Source organism: Volvox carteri (assembly GCF_000143455.1).
Source record: "Volvox carteri f. nagariensis unplaced genomic scaffold VOLCAscaffold_4, whole genome shotgun sequence".
Classification (NCBI taxonomy): Eukaryota; Viridiplantae; Chlorophyta; class Chlorophyceae; order Chlamydomonadales; family Volvocaceae; genus Volvox; species Volvox carteri.
In genome coordinates, this window is record NW_003307547.1 from 380,617 (window position 1) to 402,562 (window position 21,946).

General features: G+C 59.3%; 3 protein-coding genes across 3 annotated transcripts in view; 1 reads left to right on the forward strand and 2 right to left on the reverse strand.

Moving 5' to 3' along the window:
* Positions 1-77: 77 nt before the first annotated feature.
* VOLCADRAFT_103112 (uncharacterized protein) lies at positions 78-7,640 on the reverse strand (the record flags this gene model as incomplete). The annotated part of the gene is made up of 13 exons (XM_002946828.1): positions 78-1,315; positions 1,491-1,560; positions 2,063-2,126; positions 2,335-2,404; positions 2,552-2,727; positions 2,933-3,043; positions 3,517-3,582; positions 3,812-3,979; positions 4,296-4,352; positions 4,712-4,832; positions 5,047-5,203; positions 5,726-5,932; positions 7,586-7,640. The coding sequence occupies 13 exons, from the start codon at positions 7,638-7,640 to the stop codon at positions 430-432; spliced, it is 2,208 nt and encodes a 735-aa protein (XP_002946874.1). The 3' UTR covers positions 78-429.
* Positions 7,641-8,617: 977 nt separating this feature from the next.
* On the reverse strand, positions 8,618-17,927 carry VOLCADRAFT_86915 (uncharacterized protein; the record flags this gene model as incomplete). The annotated part of the gene is made up of 15 exons (XM_002946829.1): positions 8,618-9,638; positions 9,929-10,425; positions 10,694-10,813; positions 11,069-11,948; positions 12,146-12,436; positions 12,769-12,970; positions 13,356-13,966; positions 14,189-14,396; positions 14,799-15,075; positions 15,455-15,693; positions 15,960-16,349; positions 16,565-16,803; positions 16,917-17,212; positions 17,301-17,427; positions 17,638-17,927. The coding sequence occupies 15 exons, from the start codon at positions 17,925-17,927 to the stop codon at positions 8,618-8,620; spliced, it is 5,688 nt and encodes a 1,895-aa protein (XP_002946875.1).
* Positions 17,928-19,088: 1,161 nt separating this feature from the next.
* The window catches only part of VOLCADRAFT_86916 (uncharacterized protein), a gene marked incomplete at both ends in the record, with an annotated part of 3,609 nt that continues 751 nt past the window's right edge, over positions 19,089-21,946 (forward strand). The window contains 4 exons of the mRNA XM_002946650.1: positions 19,089-19,362; positions 19,972-19,980; positions 20,810-20,917; positions 21,291-21,471. Of these exons, the coding sequence (XP_002946696.1) occupies positions 19,089-19,362; positions 19,972-19,980; positions 20,810-20,917; positions 21,291-21,471 (572 nt within the window). The remainder of the gene's footprint in view (positions 19,363-19,971; positions 19,981-20,809; positions 20,918-21,290; positions 21,472-21,946) is intronic.

The window sequence follows — 21,946 nt, forward strand, 5'->3', positions numbered from 1 at the left end:
TCAGAAACGTATCTCGTTATGATAGTGTGTGTGTACCCTTTGTGGAGACGTGTACATCAGTTCGGCCATATTATGCTGGGAAACAAATCCGGACACAGTACTTGTCTTTGTAGATCAAGTCGCCTATGGGTACCTCGTATAAGGTGAGTACAAGACTATGTATGCAGGTACCCCTCGTTTGTATAATACGTTAAGGGAGGTACGAGGATCACGTGCTCGGCTCCCTAGCTCAAGAGCAGGCAATTAGCGGGGCCCAACCGTCACGTGTAAGAAAATTAAAGCAGTTCTACGCTCCAATACACAGGGACACAACCACATCCAGTTCTTGTGTACTTATGCATCAGAGCCAATGCTGATACCTTCCAGTCCAACCTGCGGTCAAGTCATTTGCGAGATCCAGCGGGGAAATGCAGCACACGCCATCCTATGTTAGCTGTCGTCCACAATCAGTGATGTAACAACCGCAGCACGGCCTGCCTGCACTGCCGCGATCTCCTGTTGCGCAATCGCCTGCTGCTGTCGGCGCAAGCGCACGCTGGCTGCTTGCATGGCATGCGCTCGGGCACTAATAACCGGCTTCCGCGGGGGGCCTCCAGTTGCTGGAGCCGCTACGGCTGCTGCTGCCGGTGCTGCCGACGCACTGCCATGTTGCACTGCTCCCGCTCGCATTATAGCGGCGTTCGCAGCCGCCGCAGCAGCGCTGATCCGTGGCGGCAGCGCCTCTACGCTCTCCGTACCCGCTCCACCGCCAGCACCCAGGCGCATGAAGGGATTGCGTGCTGCCGCAGCAGGACCCGCGTCCGCTCCCGTGCGGGCATCGTTGTAGCCGGTGACCATGGGTGCAAAGCCCAACTGCTGGGGCTTGGGCCGGCTAGGTGCGTGCACACCAGTTGACTTGGCACTATTGGCGGCAACGCCATGCAACACAGCTGCTGTCTGAAAACGCGAGGCCCCCGACTTGCCCGTGGCTTGCCTCTTACCAGTTCCACCATTCGATTGCATCAAGCTCGCTGCCGTTTGAAAGCCCGTGTTCCCGGACGCTGCACCTGCAGCTGGGGGGCGCTTCCGCCCCGCCGCATTGCCAGCCGCGCGTCCCCCACGCTCCTTACCGCCGCCCTTTGCCCCACTGCCGCCTTCCGACTCGTCCAGTACCGCCATCCAAGGCGGTTGGCGGGGTGGCGCCAGCTCCTGACCGTTTTCCATGTACGACCAGTCACGGTTATTGCGGTTCATGCAGTTATCGCACCGATTGCCGCAGCCAGACGACAGGGAGTTGTCCGCGAAATACTGCAGGAGCATCTGGTGTCGGCATCGCCTGGACAGAAGTGGGGAAGATCAAAGTGAGAATGGTGGGGATAGGTCTGTTCACGGGTATCCGCGTGTTTGGAGAACAAGAACGAAGTGCACCTCTCAAGAGAATTGGATGTGGCATGCCGCCACAGTAAGGCACCAGGGTAATGCCAAGCATCAACAGACAATGGTGCTCGCACCTTCGTGCATTGCAGTACTCGACCATCTCTTGCAAGTGGCGCATCGCTGCGTCGCGGTTGCCCTTGCTACCTGTGCGGAAACCATGGGAGGGTTCATGACAGCGGCATGCAACACAGTCCGTTAGGTGCGCCAAAACAGCAGATCAGCGACCAGATCCACCTTGCCCTTCCCCGTGTATATCAGCCTACGTGTCCTGGACGCCGTGCTACCATCGACACCGTGGAAAACTCAATACTCGCTTGCCTTGGTGGATCATGAAGCTCAGGCGGTTCCCGTCTTTCTTCGGTGCGCTGTAGATGACGCACTCGGACGGCAGTCCGTCACGCCCGGCGCGTCCTGCTTCCTGAAAGTAGCCCTCCAAGCTCTTGCTGAGGCTGAAGTGGATGACGTACCGGACATTTGCCTTGTCGATGCCTACAGCGCCGAGGAATGGCGCGCGCGTCGGCTGTCAGTTTACATTCATGTCATGTCATGTCACAAAATCCACCTTGGTAATGACGAGGCGACCCAGGTTGGTAAAGCCAGCGCTGTGCACCATGGTTTTATCGGCGGATAGAGCCGTTGCCCTTACCCATTCCAAAGGCAATTGTGGCGACCACCACCGCAATCTCGCCGTCGCGCCACTTGTTCTGCACCTGCGGGTTTCAAGCACCGGTATGTTTCAGCTTTCACGGCTCTGCGACCGGTATGCGTTGACCTGGTCAGATGTTGACCTGGTCAGACACAAAGCGAGATGCATCCATGTCCCTGACCCGTGGGAAAAGCGACCAGCGTGGACTGCGACCCAGTTCATGCAGAAGCATTTGCGGACGCGGTGGGGAGGCGGCGGTTGGCCCACCTCACCTGTGTGCGCTGCTTGGGTGTCATGCCGGCGTGGTAGTGGGCCGCGCGAATGTCCCTCGCATTCAGATACCTACAGCCAGACGTGCCGGGTTAAGCCGGGAACATGCCAAGGCTCAACGACCCAAGGAGGCTCGACGACGTTGAGCCCCAAACCCTAGGAAATGATCGAAATCTTGCATAGAAGTTTTCACCTCGCTTGGAGCCCCTGCCAGCCTACCCCGCCACATCCTCGCAGTCCTCCCTTGACAAGCAGTAGACGATACCGGAAGTGTTGACGCCCTTGTGAGTGATGTGCGCCACCAGCATCTCCATGTCCGCGGGTTTGTTATCCTCAGTTTTTCCAACGGGCTTGTCGTACACAATGAAATCCAGGTTGGGCCGATGGAAGCTCGTCTGCGGACCAGCAGCACGTTGACCAAGTACACACGACTGGTTAAACCTTCACTGCGCAATCTCGTGTTAATGCGCCACTTAGAGCCTGTGTTGAACGGACGGAGAGTGCAAACTTGCATATACAGGTCAAATAGGTGCAAATAGGAACGGAGGGATGGGCCATTAACGACAAGAGCGACGGATAAACGTTGTTGAGTGACCGCACCTTGAAGGTCGCGGCGGTACGGTCAATGGAAAGCTTGCGCAAGATATCCTGTTTGACCTCCTCCGTGGCCGTGGCTGTCAGGGCCATGATAGGCACTCCCTGGTATCGCACCTGAGTTAACCGATCGGCGTTTGTCGGCCATGGGGGGGGATTGGTTGAGATTGGTTACCCGGATCCAAAATTCACATTCACATGAAGTTTAACCGCCAGCATGGCATAGACCAGAAAGGCAGGGGGGACTATTATCAACCCAATACCCTTCTCTGTGTAACTAAGGGACCTGACTAGACCCTGACTGTGCCGTAGGCCCATAAAGCAGTAAGCAAGTATCCGACCTACCACAGTCCCCACGGAAGTGCTTTTTGACCCTCGGTACACACCCTCGTCTGCAGCACGAAGCACGCTGTACTAGCTGTACATGCCAAGCCATACCCAAATCACACGCCCACAGCGCTAACTCAACGCCTGCTGTTGAATCCCAACAGAACAGACCCTGAATGGCGGCATTTTCAGTAAACCTCACTTCAAAGCCCTTAGGTAACCCAAGCTCCTCCTGGGGGGCCCCCTGCCCCTACTGACCGCACCTTCAGGAGCCCCAGCTGCGCATAGTCAGGGCGGAAGTCATGGCCCCAGGTCGACACGCAATGCGCCTGGGGACGGCACCATAGCAACGACCGCGGCGGATGGTCGGGGGTCGATGGTCAGGGTAAGAGAACAAAGAGAGAGCCAAAGGGCGATCCCGCCGGTTCCCAAGGCCAGTGCATGCGCACGGAATGAGCCCCGGCACCAATGACAAGCAAGGGCGAACTCATTGCAGGAGCAACTTTCCCCGGCTTGCACACTACAGGACCTGCCGCAGCTGGCTAATCTACTGTGCACCTCGTCAATGACGAACCGCGCCAGCCGGCCACGCTGGTGCAGTCGGTCCAGGAGGTCCTTGACGCGGGTTCCCTTGACCAGCGCCTCGGGTGTGAGGTACAGCAGCTTACAGCTAGGCCGCTCCTTGCACAGCTCCCGCAGCACCGACACCGCCTCGTCCTGGGTCTGCTGCGAGCTCAGGAACGTGGCTGGCACGCCGCCGCCCGGCAACGAGCACAGCGCCCGGACCTGGTCTTGCATCTTTTTTTTGTCAAAAAGGGGGCGGGCGTGCCCCGGCGATGGGGCGTGCACGCATCGTCAGGAGGTCACGGCATGTGCGGAGGTCACGGCACACAGGTCGGGGGAGGCGCAGCACGGAAACAGGACGGCGCAGGGCGGGAGGCCAAGGCTACGACACGGGGTTGCAAAAGCACACGTGCACGTGGTGGCGGAAGCGTTTGAACAGAGGGCGCTGCGGAGGTAGGAGGCCTTCCACGGGACTCACCAGTGAAAGCAGCGGACAAACCACCACAGTGACGCCCTGGCTGACCACAGCCGGCAGCTGGCCCCAAGGACAACATGTATAGGCGGCCGCATATCAGTTCATTTATGGAAGGGTTGGGTGCAAGGAGAGGGAAGGAATGGGAACGTTAGGAAAGGCGGGTTGGAGCCACGATTGTCGTGGGTGCTGAAGCAAGTGTTGTGTACGACGCCATGCAAGGGTCTGCACAGATAATCTTACGTCTCACACTCACCTGATCACCAGCTGGTCAGGAGCGAAGCGCGTGGAGGCAGTTAAAACGAACCCTTTAGGGCAGCCCCAAGGGTGACAGTTAGGTATGCTGGATTTCCGGTTGTGTGAATTTAACCCTAAGTTCCGACTATGGCGTAATGGCCACTGCAGCCGGCCGGTTGACCAACCTGGTAGCACAGGCTTTTACCGCCGCCAGTGGGCATCAGCACGAATACATCCCGCCCGGACAGTGTAGACTTCATCACTTCCATCTGGTTGGGTCGAAATCCTTCATTGCCGAACACACGCCTGCACAGGCCAGCAGTGTGGCGAGCATATCGACGATGCCAGTGATAAACCCCATTGACCCTAAATGCAACGGCAACCGGAAGGGTAGATCAAACAATATCAAGGTGCCACACATGCGCCTGTGCCCCAAGGCATCGTCCACGTCCATGATACGCTCTGCCCCACCACTGCCTTGTCTTCTGATTCCTTCCCACCATTGCCATCAATTTCCCACCATTTGCCCCAGACCCACTTGTTGGCCAGTCGGAGCAGGGGCTCAATCCCTCCCATCCGAACGCTCTGAATCTCGTCGTCCGAAGGTGGAGCCATCCAGACCGGAACTGGACCACCAGCACCAGCACCGCCAGCACCAACACCACCACAGGCATTAGCTGTGGCAAAGGATGCGATGCCGGCTTGGTGGTGTGGGCCTGTCTGTGCCATGTCTGTGGATCGGCGCCTCCCTGGCCCCTGCCCGTGCCGGATTTGTCCAGGAAATGGAGGCGGTTAAGGAGGTGCAAAGGCACAAGGCCCTGCTTCTGGGGCTAGAAATGGGCACGGCAAGCAACGGACTTCCACTCACGCTTGCTAGAGGAAGCGTGCACCTAACCCTACCGCATGAGTGAAGTCAGCCGATAAAGACTGCCGATAAGTGCTGCACGGTTAATCCAAGGCAATAGGACAACCCAAGACCGTAACGCACGCTGGAGTAGGGCAAAGCCGGCAGCCGGGCGACCAACCTGTGCGTTCTTGCCTGCGTTCGTCGACTTTACAACGGGCGGAGCCACCATGACTAAGTCGTCCTGTGTTTTATGGCGGTCGGAATTGCAGTTCTCTTACAGCAGTCGAGTTAGTACGGAGCACGGCGCAGTATGGATTGCCACGTCGACGTGCACAGGCATGTACGTGCGCACCCTGCACCAATGTCACACTCACGTCGCTGCTTTCCTGCTCCATGATTCCCCATTCCGAGTCGCTTCCGCCGTCCTCTCCCTCACTGCTGCTTGAGTCGTCATCGTCATCGAGACTGCTCGCGCTGCCATCGCCCTCGCCATCCAACTCGCCGCTGCTCTCGCTTTCCCCATGACTCGGCATCAGGTCCTCATTTCCATCCAAATCATCTTCGTCAGCACCGAGAATAATATCCAGGATGGCATTTACAGTCTCCTCATTGTCGCGTATATCGACTGCTTGACAATCGCGTCGACTTAGTAACTCCCTGAAAGCTGCTTGCACAGTTTCGCTACAGTATCCTATTCCCTCAAGCCGTCTAACAAGAGGATGCGCCTGCATCGGGCAATTCCAGCTCGATGGCCCCCTTGGGGGGAATGGATTTTATCGCACTTTTCGAATAAGAGAAAGAAGGAATCACAATAAATTACTTCTGTTGAAGTACACCTAAGGGCACGTACTCGAAGCAATAAGCAGATAGCCATGCATTCGCAAGTACAAAAAGTAAGCCTCGTTCCCTTGAATGGACATGTTGTACGGCAGAGAGCACAGCCATTTGGAACGGAGGCATCGAGGAAGCAGCTGTTGTGTAGTTATCACGTTTGTTCGTGTTGTAAACCGTTCGTTCGCATTGCCAATCCGTTTGGTTCCCCCAATTGTGCGTATAAGTACATCGGCAGAGTGCAACCAAACAGATGGCACGACCCATGAAGATGCCGCTCTAGCGTAGTTACATGACCACCCGCCCCTTCCCTCCGCACATGCACTGTAAACCTTTGCCTGTAACGTACTCCAATCTAGCTACTATGGTGGATACGGTTACATTGACGAGCTAATCCGACACCAGCATCTTAACAGAATCGATGGCTAATCATGTCTTTTATTCTTACAAAGACCCACATGAACAGGTAATGGAGCACACGGCCCAACGGAACTATGACTACTTCTGAAGTTCATGCAATAATCCGTTCTAGTATCCCGTGAGTTGTGCAGTATGCAGATCTACCGTGCGCGTCCCCCATATGTTTCTCGGCGCACTGCTGCTTCTTGCAAATGCTATAGATCTCACAATCCGGTCCTTTGCTAATTCTCGCCATAGCCATCTCTCCACGCCATCTGCAATGATAACCTTCCAGCAATCTCCCTGCAAAAACCAAGAACATTTCCTGCATTACTTGCCGGGCCAACGACGTCTGCACTTGTACGAATCACAGAAGAAATCGTTTACCTATATTCATATTTGTAATGTAATGTAATGTAATGTTACAGAGTGGGAGGCTTCTGGGCCGCTTTATCACATTGTCAGTTCTACGATTTATCATCTTATAGCACCGTCCACCACTACCACACTATACTTCGCCATACGAACTGTAAGTCCAAGGCGGCGGGTCCAGCCGTCTAGGACCCCTCCTCATCCATTCACCCGAACAACCGAAGAGACGGAGGGTTCGGCAATCGCCACCAATCTAGCGTGCGAATCTGGTCCATCAACTGTGACCTCAACTCCACATCTCAGCAGCTAGCCATAATCTCGCGCTCCCGACTAATTCGGGGATCTCCCCAGGAATCGAACCCAGGACCTTAAACCGCGAATCGCAGTAGTGTCAACCCAGACCAGACCATTCATATGCCTCCGAGTTTCCACACCAAGCGGCGTCGTCGCCAAACAAACTTCTGCACGGTATCGCCTTCATCACCCTCAATCCACGCTGAACGACCACCTGACGCGCGTGGGCGCTCCTGCTACTTTGGAAGATCGCTGGATAATCCTTCTTTGTTTAAGGAGCTGGGTCAATGCCCCCTCCGCTCCCACTGGGCCTCACTTCTTTTCCATTTCTTTCGGAACAGCCTCGTCCTGGCGTGCAGTTTGTGTTTCATGATGTTCTGCGTGTGTACTTCATCTTCCGGTGCGCTCTATTTATACTGTCACTTTCTAGTAGCCGAGTAACTAGGCAAACATCGCTTACTTTTGAAACAACGGCTTTTACCCTATCCCTACAGATGGGTCACCCTACCGTTAGGCTACCCTACCAATCGGTAGCCGGCTGGGACAAAATTCGGTTGATCGTAATGGAAAGTAATGGAAAGTGCCTAACCATGCATAAGAAGTGCCTTGTGTACACCTGGTTCAGTGCCTGCAGTGCCACTGTGCTGGCTGGTGCCCGCTGACAGATGAAAGGTTTCCTTACAAGACTGTCCATCTATCTATCTTTAGATGTGGTTTAACATACGCTGTATAGAGGTAAATTTCAAAACTTAGACTTAGATGTGATTTAACATACGCTGTACAGAGGTAAATTTCAAAACTTAGACCAAGTTCACAAAACAGTGTTTAGGATCCAATCCTCGGTATTGAATGACGAGCATCCTGAACTTAGCCCTTCATACGCGACTCGGCCCAGAAGTAGTCAGAATGAAGAGCTACATACCATTTGAAAATCTTTCACTGCTGTTGCAACTTGCTGTATATGGAAAATACGCTAGAGAACCTTGTTCACCATGTTCGCGCGGAAATTCGCATCGTGGAAAAAACAAATAGAAATATAAAGGTTGAATTTTGTAGAATGCTTCATTACACTAGACTTCGCGCTTTAGAGCCTTCTGGCTCGTCTGGGCTTTACGAGTCTGACCAGCACGCCAGCTTGGAATAGGACATAACACTGCATTCACTGCAAATCATCAGGGACGAGCCACGGGCTAAGTTGTGATAAAATGGAAGCTCGCAGAATTTGCACGTGCACGCTGTTTGCAACAATCCTGCGTAAATTCAACCCGATACCCGATTTATCTTGAATAAGAAAAACGACGAAGTCATGGCATAAACCTTCGTAGGCATAAATAGGCAGGATTACATTTCACTGCGCGCGTGAGGAAAGAATTCTCAGGCGGTCGTCAATGCAGCGGAGCAGAGCCTCATCATCTGCTCCCCCAAACGGTTCCTTTAGCAGCCAATCCCCAACCGAGCCCTGCAACCTCATTCCTCTTCCAAGCTCCCTCCCAGGTCCCCTTGGCTCCTTGTTATCCGTAAAGCCAGAACCGAAACCGCGGTTCCACTCCTGACTCAACATCGCGAACAGGAGTGCCAACACGACCCAAGATCGGTACGTGTCCGAGCAGCACAGTGGGTAAGCTGGACTGCACATAGCTGCCGACGTCACTGCCGCTGCAGCAGGCTCGACATCAGACGAAAGCCGCAGCAGGTGCTGCATCATGACCGGTCCATTTAGTCCATGCCCAGGATTGCCGCCTCTCCCTTGCTGCTGCTGCTGCTGGTGCTGCTGGGATCGCCACACCCGACCGGCCACCGCATTACGCGCGCGACCCAGTGTAGCCGGATCCATCAAGCCCTGTCGCACCAGCTCCACGCTGCAGGAGTTCGCCAGCGGCTGTGCTGCCTCGTGCGGCGGCTGCAGCAACGCCTGGACCAACAGATTATCCGCCGCAGCGTTGCGCAGGTCGCCAATTACCCAGCCTAGCGCAGCACTACCACTGCCTCCGCTGCTGCCATTTCTGGCCCCTCCAGAAGTCCCCTTACACGCCTGGCCCGGCCTTTGGTGCTCCGCCGCAGTAGCCCCCGCGGCGGCTTTCAAAAACGCACAGAGGAGCGCCAGATCCGGCAGACCGTGCAGTGCCGCCAGCAGCTCAGCATGTAGAGGCGGCCCGCGGCCATCATCATCAGCAGCGTTGAAGCCAAAACCACGCATGCCGCCAACTGCGCCTTGGGCGGCACAAACTCGTCCAACAGCCTGGTTTAGCAGCGTCCTTGCCCAGGGCAGGATGCGCTGTAGGGGCTTGGAGGCACAGCCTCCGTCCGCGGCCACCGCATGCTCTCTGGACCATGATGCCAGTACGATCAGACCGAGTAGAGCTGGTGCCCTGCAGCGACGAGAGCTGCAAGTTTTAGGACTTTTGTGTTGGATTGGAAAAAACTGACCCGGAAATCCAGTCCAAGGAGTTAAGGGACATTATTAATTGTGCGACAAGGCCGGAAGTACTAAATCCGGGTGTCCGGAAGTACGGACCAGGCAGCGAGGATCCCGCGGGTTACCATGTCGAGCCCAAGAGCGCTGCGTGCTTTCGCACGCCCACCCACATCTCACATGAAGCGAGACCGCCTATTCGCCGCATCTGCACCCATGCACACGCCGACCCATGGCCCATCGCACCTGACACACGCCAAATCGTCACAGGCTGAGTTGCTGAGGGTGTATGACAACAGCTCCAAACGCTGGGCAGGCCCTAGCTCCCCCCAGCACGCCCCCTGTCCAGTTGGCCCGGCAGATTCCGAGGCGGCTTGACTACCTGCGCCGCCTGCGCCTAAAATCAGTGCCTCAAGTTCCCCACCAGGCATCAGGACCAGCCGCAGCCAGATGCAGTGTAGGGCGAGGACTCGAAGCGCGGGTGCCATGGTAGTGGTCGCCAGCAGCAGTAGCTCCTCAAGGAGGAGCAGTGCCGGTGCTGGCGGTGGGAAGTGCGGTTGGCTGACAGGGCCGGCGAAGCTGCTGCTGTTCCCGCCTGTGGTGCACCCAGAAGCCTTCCTGGGGCCGGCCGGGTCGGCGTTGCCTAGGGCGCTGGGGCCACCAGCGGGCCCCCCGCCGCTGGTGCCGGTGCACTGGTGCAAGGCGGACACGGCCAAATAGAGCAGCGCGGGAGCGCAGAGGATCTGTGCAGGGTTGCGGCGGCCGGCGGCGAATGGCAGCGGGGCAGAGCAAAAGTAATGGCGGTTTTGGCGGTTCTGCCAGAGATCGATTGGATGAATTGAGGGATGTATGGAATAACACTGAACGGGTGTGAGGCGGATGTTGGCAAATAGAAAGGTGGTCTTCTGCAACCTTATGCAAGCCTGTAGAAGGGTATCACGACAAACAGTTTTAATTTGCCGGCAGATTTGACCTGCACTTCGTTGTTACCGCAACGGCCTAACTTCTCACCTCATCAGCCGAGCTGCCGCCCCCAGCGGCCTCTGTTACCGCCATCCTCGCCGTGCGCTGGGCCGCCTCACTCTCCGCTAACATGGCCGCCGCGGGCACATGGCCGCCTAATGCTAGGTCCTGCACACAGCAACCTGGGCCACCGTTTAGCGCCTAGGCTTTAAGAAAGGGACAAGGAAGGCTTTAAGAAAGGGAGTAACATGACATGCTTGCTGCGCCGGCACCCAATCAGAACTTCAATCGCGCAGCAGCCACTCTAGCCAAAGGGTTCCGGGAAGTATTACTGCGCCCAGTTCCCTGCCCGGCTTATCGCATTTCCCCTTGTACCCCATACGCTGTGGCTGAGCACATCCCAACTTCAAGACATGCACCCACCAGCGTGATGCCCAAAGCACTCGCATCGAAGCACGCTGCCCGCAGCCTAGCGGACGCAGCGCCTTCCCTTTCAATTGCGGCGCTGCTGCGGTTAACAATTGGTGGGATGCTGCCGCTCTGCCAGCCCTCGGGAAATTGCTGTAGCGGCTGTTGCTGTAGCGGCTGTTGCTGCGGCTGCACCAGCACCTTGACTGCCGCCCTGGCCAGCTGTTGGCAAATTTCCGACAGCACCCCCACTGACAACGACCCAGCGCCCACTGCGGCGCCTCCCTCGGAACCGGTGTCCTCAGCCACTACCACAGTCACTGCCAGCAGCAGTTGCGCCAGCAACAACAACACCCACGTCACGCTGAGGATTGCGCATGGTTCACCCTGGCCCGCAGCAGTTGCCAAATCAAGCAACATCCTCCGTGTGCTGGCAAGAAGCCCAGCATCCAGCATCGTGGCCGCTAGCTGCGGCCTTACACCAAGACAGGTCGACAGCAGCTGCAGCAGGCGGATCTGCAGCCGAGCGGCAGACAGGGCGTCGGGGACGCCGAGCAGGCTGTCGCTGGGTCTGCCATTTCCCTTGCCTCCGTCGCCGCTTCCGCCGCCGCCGCCTCGCGCCCAGCTAGTGACGCCGACGCCGGCTTCCACGCAGCGCTGCAGCAACTTCGTGGCGACGGTGACGGCGCCGTAGCTCGCCGCAACGCCCGCCGCAGCATCAAGGACGTCCTGGGCGGAATCCTCCGTCGCCTCAAGGTCTTGGTCGGCAGCCCGGCCTGGTGCATTCCGTTCCGCAGCTGCGTCGGAATGGATGTATCGCATCTCCTCCTCCACTGCCCCAGCCTTGGAGCCGCTCTGCAGACCCAGCCAGATGGGCAGCGCTGCGGCGATGATGCTGCACGACATTGGTTTACATGGATGCAGAGGCGGAACACATGGGAAGGGTGGGGTACAACATACCGGCCATGTGGAAGGGCCAAGCTCGCACGAGCACCAGGTGCCCATAAAGCAGCGTTCCTACTTCCAAGACACCGTAATAAAATTACGCGATCAGCACCTGCTTAGGCGGCTTTAGTATTCACCTCTTCTCACCTGGGGAGCTCATCGCCGTGCTGCATCACCCACACTGACACTGGCAAGCTCACACGCAATAGCGGCGCCGCCACCCCGCACGCTCCAGGGAACGCAGTCGCCTGCGGCGGCTTGGAGTCCGCTGTCATCCGCTGCGATGCCTCCTCCGCCGGCCACATCGTCATCGTGAACATTTGTTCCAGGGAGGGTATCATCTGCGGCGGCAGTGCCAGCGGTCCTTGTGCCGCCGCTACACGGGCCTCTACCTCACGATACAAGTGCAGGCACTGCCACCAGGCTCGCGGCCAATACCTGCCAAGAGTACCAGGACGGATGACAAAAGGGCGCGGGGTGGGCTGATGAGGACGGACACAAAGCAAGGGTACAAATCTGGGCCGGCGGTACTACGTGCCAAGTCCTTTCTTCTCTCTGTGCTTGACGACATGGCAAGGCAAGGCAAGGCAAGGCAGGTCCGGAGGCGCCTTGCATTTATGTTAGGATAACCTAACCGGAGAACGAAATGCACACAGCACACACAGCACACACGCACAAAAAAGAGAGGTAACACATGCTTATGGTGGAGGCAAGCGCCATGATGAGAGCCGTGACTGGGAGTTTTTGAAGGCATCTTGATGGGAACTCACTGCTGTACGAAGGGCTCCACCAACACACGTGCCAGCGCCCCCAGCAGCCACTCCAGTCCGGACCGGCCGGCCACTGCCCAGCCCAGGTCTCCGGCCGCCAGCGCGCAGCGCAGCAGGCGTAGGAAGCCGTCGACGGCGGCGCCTGCTGTGCGGGCCTGACACGGGCCAGCTGCGGCGGCAGCTGCCACCTGCTGGACCCCACCTGGGGCACGAAGGAAAGGGGTGAACTCAAGGGGCAAGCCAGGAAAAACCCATTCGTCATTCGGACGCGGCCATACCCCATACCCCATAGGCCAGGCATTGGACCGGGATATAGATGGATGGATACACACACATGGATGGATGGATGGATGGACCTCTGTGGCTGTGGACAGCGGGCTCCGAATCTCCACCTTGACCCCGGCATGAGTCAGGACCAAGAGTGTCGCCTTAAGAGTTCGAAGCGAAGCATAACACCGAACTGTAAACCCATTCCCTGCTCCAGAGACAGGTAGCCCCCGGTAACCGGTCCTTCGGTCCAACCCTCGCCGAGGAGAGGCTCTATGGAAGCCACTATCCCTGCTTTTCTTAGCCTGACTTTGCCCTACCTGTGGCTAGGAACTCCAGCACATGCGCCACGCTTTCAAATCCGCTCATTAACGCGGCCATGCTGTCGTACACCCCGGCCGCTGGCTCCACCACGTCGTCTGCCGGCCCCATGCCGCCACTCCCGTCCGCGCCGCCGCTGATAGCACATACGGCCGACACGAGCATCAGCAGCCGCCAAACTTGCAGCCGCGCCTCCGCCGCCACACCGCCGTCCCTAGCCTCCTGCCCGTTTCTTCCTCCTCCGCCGCCGTCAGTACCACCACTGCACTCCAGCTTCACACCTCCGGGCAGCAACCCAGGTGTCACAGAGGTCGCACAAGCGTGTGCATCCTCCGGCACCACAGCCGCTGCTGCCGCCAGGACCTCAAAGCTGAACTGCACCCATCCACCGGCCAGAAGGCGCGCCGCCAGCGCCGTTGCGGCGCCGACGGCGGGATCGTCAACCATCTGCGGCTGCGGATGGTCCCCAGCTGTGGCTGCAGCTGTGCCAGTTTGGGAGCTGGTGCTTAGGGCGGAGAGCAGGGGCACTGTGGCGGCGTGGCATGCAACGGCAATAACCGGCAGCTGGTGTCGTGGTTCTGCTCCCAGCTCCCGCGTCTCGCGGTGCCACCTGGCAGGAGGACAGCAGTCGAGGGAATTTAGGAGGAAAAAGGAAAATCTTTGGCTTGGATGTCTCCCGCAACCGAACTCTCCGCTGCTCTGCTCCCCAGTCCTGACCATCCCTCCGGCTACACGGGGTTGCGGCCAGGAGGACGGCTAATCTCCTCACAGCCCACAGACCGACATGCAGACCGACAGACCGACTGACCGACCGACTGACCGACCGACCGACCTGTCAACTGCGGCCAGCAGCCACTCTTCCCACATTCGCAAAAACTCCGCCGTCAGCCGTCGAGGACCCAGCAGCGGCGCCGCCCCTCCTTCGGCCTCCCCGAGGTCGCCAGCCGCCGCCGCGGCCACATCCGCACTTGGCGGCGCCAAGGGCGGCAATGCGGCCGCCGCGGCCACCGCCAGATGACACGCAGACCGCAGGTAGCCCCCTGCGGCGGGGCAGCGACAACAAAACGTCGCCCGATGCGTCCCCCTAACCCCAGCGGTGGCAGCACAGCCCTCAGATTCCCAAGCCATAACCTCATGCTGCCGCCCTTCCGCGCAGTCAGAACCACTTTCCAACAAAACCGGAAACCCCAACCCAGTAGTCATTCATTCGTCCAGTCACAAGCGTGAATGCGCAAACAACCGAGCGCAGTGAGACCCGGTGAATGAATGAATCAATCAACCAATCTCTTGATACTCAGTACATAACGGAACCTGAAGAAATAGCCGCCTGTGCATGCTGCTTGTCTCACAATACATGGGCTGCAGCCGAGCATCAGCGCAGCGCATCGTATCTGAATCGTGTCGTATCGTCCTGTAGCGCGGTGTGTTACTCTGCGGCTCACCGGAATCAAAGCCAAGGCTAGCAGCCGCAGTCACTGACAGCCCACGCAGCGCCGACCGTACGGCCGCCAGCAGCGGCGGCTGCAGCGCCCCCGCGTGTTGCGCCAGGCCGGGCCAGCCACACACACCGGACAGCACCTCGCAGGCGCAGCGGCAGCAGGCGGCATGCGCGTCGGACAACTCCACTGGATCATCCGAGCCGGCGGCAACTGCAGGGAATCCGCCCCCGCCGCGTGACGTGTAGTCCACGGCGGAGGGGCGGGGAAACAAGGGCTCCACCTGTCACAACAGGGATGGGGGAAACCGAGGATGGTGACAGGGGGTAGCAGGGGGTATTTCGTGGGTGCTCGTGCCCGTGCTAGGTTTGCCTCCGAAAGCACGATGGCAGCAGTCGATAGCTACCCGGTATCATACCCTTTGGTTTTTCATCCCCTTTAGTTCTTCATAAAGCTATATATGATAATAACGCCGACTGCATCCGCAGCGACGCCAGGGCGCCACTAAAGGTAGATGTTCAAAAAAAAAAGTACCAGATCATCCGGTAGCTTTATGACATCACCACATGGGGTGCCTTGACTGGATATTTAAGAATCACGTGTTACAAGGGACATGGCTTGGTCAACGGTACTGCTGCCCGCACCCATCAGGATGTGCTCACGGCGGTAGTTATTCGCTTGACGTCGATCAGGGGCAACCGGGCCGGAGGTCTGCTCCCTCCCGCCGCTGCAGCGTCCTCAGGACCCACGGTGTGGTGGTCGTACGGCAACGGTGAGATCGCCAGCCGCAGGAGCGCCGTCAGGTCGGCCGCCAGCCCGTGGTCAAAGCTGACGGCGGCTGCAGCGCAAAGCTCCGTGAGCACCTCAACACCGAAGGGAAGCCGGCTTTGGAGGTGGGGCCCTGGCAGCGGCAGCGGGCAGCGGCAGTGCAGTACAATCCGTACTTCCAGCCGAAGCAGCTGGCAGTGCCACCGGCTAAACACCCACCGCACACACGTGCCCAACGTGAACATGAACATGACACGAAGAAAGACATGTACGGATAAGAAGCCGCCCTGCATCCAGAGAATCCGTTCATCTTAGCCCCCGCCTACGTCCATGGGCCCCCCGGCTTTTATGGACACACCCGCGTTGTGTGCCGAACTTATAACTTGTAACCTACCGTACCTTCCAATGCCAGATAGCTCAGCGCCACCACAGCCACCCGACACAGGTCATGGGCGGCCTCCACAGCCCCAGTGACAGCGCCCTGCGGTCTACCCGGCGGCAGCGGCGGGCGAAGCGCGCCGCCACCGCCGCCGCCACCCATAGCCGTCGCCGCCGTACGGAGCACCTCAAAGAGGTACTCCGCCAGGTCCGCCTCGATGAGCTGCTGGACCAGGCGGGGATGCGAACGGCCCGCCACGACGCCCAGCAGCCGGCACGCCGCGGCCTGCAGTGCGGGCCGCGAGGAGTCCAGAAGGCAGGGCTTCAGGCCCGTCACGAGCTGCGCCGCCAGCTGGCTGCTCGCCGCCAGGTTGACACCCAATGACCCGTGGGTCTGTTCCAGCAGGCAACCTGCGTGTGTTCAGTCAGGTCAGCCAGGTCACCAAGAGGTCGTTCAGGGTGCGAAAGCAGGTGGAGGTGGAGGTGGAGGTGGAGGTGGAGGGGCTGCCGCATGCCGCCATTATAATGCAAGTAACGGCGTCCAAGCCGATCCGAAACACCGGCTCCTGCTGCGCGGGGATCTGCATCACACCACACCCTGCGTCAGAAGCGTGGGGCCTCCGTACCCCGTTCCGCCAGCGCAGTCAGCAGTTCGAGGCACAGCGACCGCCCCTCGAAGTGATGCTGCAGCGGCAGCTGCCCCGGGCCCCAGCCCGCCGCTGTGGTGGCGCTGCTGGGCCCAGCGGTAGTAGAGGTGCCCGTGCGGCCGAGGAATGCGACACAGCGCTCGAAGAGCGGCTGCCCCGCCGCGGCCACCAGCCCTGCCGCCTCCTCTGACGGGTGCTGCACCGCCGCCAGCAGCAGCCTAGGGACGCGTAGGGGGCAACACCGCGACGGCAGAGACTGCGATTTCAGTACGGCAGCAGCAATACCGCCGCCAGGTCCACAACAGCATTACCGTCCCCCACAGCCACCCACCTGAGTGCGAGCGGCTCCGCCGCACCCGTCCCATATCCCGTCCAGTGGGCAGCCGACGAGACGTCCGCGGCGCCGCCGCCGCCGCCGCCACCGCCTCGACTGACGCCCTCCAGCGGCTCGACCAAGCCCCTCAGCAGCACCGGTGACGTGGCCAGGTCGCGCACTAGGACAGCTGTTGCGCTGCTACAACCCTCGCTACCGCCACGTCGGGTCAGCGCGGGCGCCGCCAGGTCCGCCAGGAGCTGTAGCAGGGTTACGGTGTTGGGGCCCGCAGGGTTCACGGCAGGGACGCAGTGCTGCAGGCCGAGATTGTCCGGCAGGGGAGGGGGAGGGGGATGGGGATGGGGCTCCGCTGCGAAGATGTCCTCTAAAGCGGCTGCGCACCTGTGCCGACGTGCACGAACACATCCAGCGGAGCGGGAGCGGCGGGGCTTCGGCGTAGGAGGTGACATACCGAAAGTTAAAACGTGTTTGTGGGGGAGGGACGCGGGGGATGAAGGGGCGGCGACGGCTGGCGGCGAGGGGAGGGCGGCAGAAGGCACCTAGCTGAGTGATCTATCCCGGTTACCGTGTTATCCTACATTTATTAGCATGTAATTCTTAATTTTTTTATTGAAGCATATAAAATGCTCAGCTTTGTAAATTCAACAGAGGCAGGTTGAAACAAATATCTCGGTAATGCCCTCAACTATGTTACGTTGGGATCAGCGGTGTCGCAGACCTGTGTACGAACATCTCAGCCAGGAAGTTTGTGCCGCCGGCGGGCCCCGCGTTGTCGCGCCCGCCGCCGCTGAGCGCCGTTGCGTCACATACAACGGCGCAGAGACCCCGTAAACTCTCACTAAGGGCCGCATCGGGGCACCACATCACCAACTCAACCAGCGCCGAAACCACCAAGGATGCGTGCTGCTGTGCGATATCCTGCAGCAGCGCTGCTCGACCGCGCGCGCTGCCACCGCTGCCGTAATCAGCGCCGCCGACGGCCCCAGGCGCAGGAGTGCAAGTCAACATTTCGATAAGCAGCCTGCCGCGGATGATTTTCAGCCACGATATCGCTTCAAGGCGCGGAGTGACAAGCTTGATACTCTTGAGGAGTATGGTCGTGAAATACTGCGACTAAAGCGTTGCGTCTTAAGCTGAGGCTACTTTTTCGGGGCCGCTGTTGGTTGGTGATTTAATGCCATAGCTATTTGACTTTAGAAGTAAACGCACCTCACTACATAGGCCTTTCTTGTGGTAAGCGCGTTTACATCGGCAAGACTGTCCAGGAAACAGGCCAAGCAAATTACGGCCGTGGCAGGTGGACCCGGGCCGCTGTTACATGGCAGCGTATAGGTTAAGTAGTCGGAATGGCCGTGGGCTTGGTGATGGGCCACGTCAAGGAAACTCATTGGGTGGCTTTGGAATGTTGAAAAACCTCACGACGTCGGCGCACTGGGTAGTTCCGCCGAGTACCGCGGTAAAGCTGGTAAAGGCGACACAATTTTAAGCCCTATAATTAACAAAACGCATTGTTAGATGCTTTGCATGGCCATCGAAAAAGCGTGCAGCAAAGCTAGATTGACACTGCTTCTCGCAATGGCAGAGACAGGCATTGCCGTACGTCCAAGGTGGACGGCAAGCTCGGGACGGCAAGAACCACGAGTAAGGAACGTGTTCCCTAAGGCACGTTCCGATTCGTGGGTGAAATGAGTCAAGGCCTTTCAAGTACAGTATGTGTCACAATTGCTCACCTTTCAAAACGACAGCTTTCACCTTTTTGACTTTCTGTCGTCAGGCCGCGTCACCCTCCCATAAAAGGGCAATTGCAAGGTGGCGCTCCGGTTCACCTCACAAGTATTTTTGTACAACAGTTCCAGGTAGGAATTTCCACAGAGAAAACGTCCATAGAGCTTCCAATCGAACACCTGAGAAGCTTCTCCTGTCCTTACTTCAGGCTTCAAAGCACATCCGAACCTCCTTACTCTTTTGACCGTGAGCTCATCGACAGTTTATGCAGGCATGGATGCGGATATGGAAAATACGTCTTTGCCTCTAGGGAGTCTCATGGACTTGCATGCGATGGTTGACCCAGCACCCAGCGAGGCACCTGCGGCTGCCGGCACTACAACCGTCTCAACAAGCATCGTCGCAACCAGCACCATTAACGACAACTACAACAACAATACTACTATGGCCACAGCCAGCGCGGCCACCAGCACCGTTGCCACCACTACAGTCGGCGCAGCTGAAGTCGGAACTAGTCGCACCGCAGCGGAAAACGACGCACTGGTCAACGCCCTCTTGCCCCCCGGCAGCAGCTCCGTCTTACAGCGCCAATTAGAGGTGTTTGCAACGCTCGTCGACGAGGTGTATGAGTCGTACGGCGGCGCATACACGTCAGCGGGTATCCTCCGCCGAGTCCCGTACCGTCACCAGCCGCCGGCACCCGAGCCGCAATTCAACGGTGGGCCGACGCGTGACAGGCCGCTGACGCCATCACTGCCGCCGTCGCCACCGCCGCAGCCGACACCGCCATCCCCTCGGCCGCCGCCGCCTCCGCCGGCGGACTCCGCCGCCGCTGCGGTACGGTGTCGGAGGTTTGTCACGGAGATCAGTCCGTCCAAAGGTGGTTCCGTCGCGATCGGGCCGTCTGACCGTTGCGGCAGCCGCGCTGCGGCCGGCAGTAGCACTTCCTTGCGGCGGACGTCCCGTCCCGACCTGATCGCCACCTCCTCCCTGCGCCACGTATCCTTCAACTGCACCCAGCTACAGCAGCAGTCACCGTCGCCGCTGACGCTGCGGTCGCCGCCGTTTACCGCGCTGCCCACACTGCTACTGCCGCGCCGCTGGACGGACGGTGCCGCTGCCGCCGCGGCCGCGGCGGCGGCTGCTGCCGCTGCCGCCGCGAGCGTCGCAACCTCGGTCGTCAGCGCACCCATTCAACAGCTACATCCACTACACCCTCCATTCACGCCGGCTAATCCGCCGCAAGAGGAGCCCTGCCCCCTCCTGGACCTTCCCAACGAGCTCCTGCTGCTCATCACACTGGCCTGCGTGACCCCTGGGTCTGCAGGACTCACAGGTAGAGACGTGCCCGTTCTGAGCATAAGCCCCACGCGGCGCGGCGGCGGCGGCACGCCACGCAACGCTCCAAACAGCCCAGGCTGGAGCTTCGCACTCATCGCCAGCCTGGAGCCAAGCCCCACCAGGCTGCCGGCGGCGCCAGCGGCAGCCGTACCAACTGCAGCGTGGGTTTGGGGAGCCGGCGAGAGGGGCAGCAGCGGCGGCCGGGGCAGCAGCGGCGGCGGTGGCGGTGACCGCCGCGGCGGCGGCGGCAGCGGCGACGCGAGCCTGGCGGGACTGCGGGCGGTGGCGTGTGCTGCCATGACGTGCCGCCGGTTGCGAGGGGCTTATCAACTGCTACTGGCAGCTCGCCCCGACTTGGAGTTGCAGGTATGGAGGAAGGTGACGGGCCGGGGGGGTGGCCTCGGGATGTTGCGTCCGTTGTTTCACACGGACTACCCTGGTAGGCCCCGCCATCGCGCGGGGGGCCTCTCTCCAGGCGCCCCGAGGGGCCGGGAAGGCTGAGGAAGGGCCCCACAGGCGATCTGGGTGTGGATCTGGATCTGGATCTGGGATTTGGGATTCCCAAGGCAGCTAGTAGGGTGGTGAAAGGTTGGATGTTTAGCCCGGGACGTGATTGTGGAACCCGCAGAGCAGCTGCAGCGGCAGCAGCAGCGGCGGCAGTAGCAGCGGCGGCAGCAGCGGCAGTAGCAGCATTCTCTCTACCTGCACTCGCGGCTGCTGTAGATCAGGTTTGCCTGAATGCGTGGAGGATGCCAGTTGGTACTACTTCGACGTTTGCTGGGAATGTTCCTCCCAGGTTGCGGCCCCTCCCCCACGCCTGACAGCTTGCCCGCGCTTTTCACAGGCAGAAGCGGCATTGCGGTCGCTGCATGAGAAGCGGCGGCTGGTACGGCGATTGACCATTACTCAGCACGACGCATACGTGGCTCGAGGTGCGGTACAGCTGGTTTCGGCGCATGCATCGGTCTGGCTGCTTCGCACCGGTTGTTCTCGTATCTTAGTTTGTGAGGTGACATACCTCGCGGCAAAGCTCTTCATGTTCTTGGTGTGTTGAGGAAGGTTTCTCTTCCTTTAGTAGCTATGTCAACTGTCTCCCAACAGTTCACGGCTGCCCCCAGTTTTCGACGCATTAAAAGATCATCATCAACCCGACCCCAGCTTTGTGTCCTCTAAGATTCTCCCTTCTGTCCCTTCTGCATCTGTCGTGTCGTATAAAACGTTTCCGTCAACGTTCAACTTTTCTGCCGTGTTGCTGTACGGCTCCCCTGGCGCTGCCGCCGGTGCCGTCGGCGGGGGTCCTCACAGAGTTGGCGGCGGAGGGCGCTGCGGGAGTGGGTGTGGCGGCGGCTGTGGCGCTGCTGTGCGGCGCGTTCGGCGCGTGCACCCCCCCCGGCGGCGGTCTCCCGGCCCACCTGCTAACCAACTACGTGGTCTTCACCGCCGTCCACATGCTACTCCACACCGCCATACTGGCAGCAGCATACCGGTAGGGGTGGGGGAGGACAGGGCGGTGTCGCTCCCGTAACCTTGGCGAGGAGGAATACGGACAGCCGGACCGGGGTGGGACACAGAGCCTGTGTCCTCTCGCACTGCACTGCACTGCACTGCGCTGCACTGTGCGGTGCGGCACAACGCAGCGTCCGTCAGCGCTTCGCCGCAACGCGTCAGCTTGCTAAAAATATTACAGGAGTTATGCATGTGGCAAACAATAGTGGGGTGGGGCTGTGCGGTGCTTATTGTATGCTATTCCACTGGCGGATCAGTAGAAAGTAAAAACACCGCACAGCCTCCCTCTTTACGCTGCGGGTCCATGCGCGGGGTTCGTCATCATCCGCTGCCGCGCCGCCATGTTCACCCATTCCCCGTCACATCACGTCCGGGACCCCCCACCCCCACCCCCACCCCCACCCCCACCCCCACCCCACCCCACCCCACCCCACCCCACCCCACCCCACCCCCAC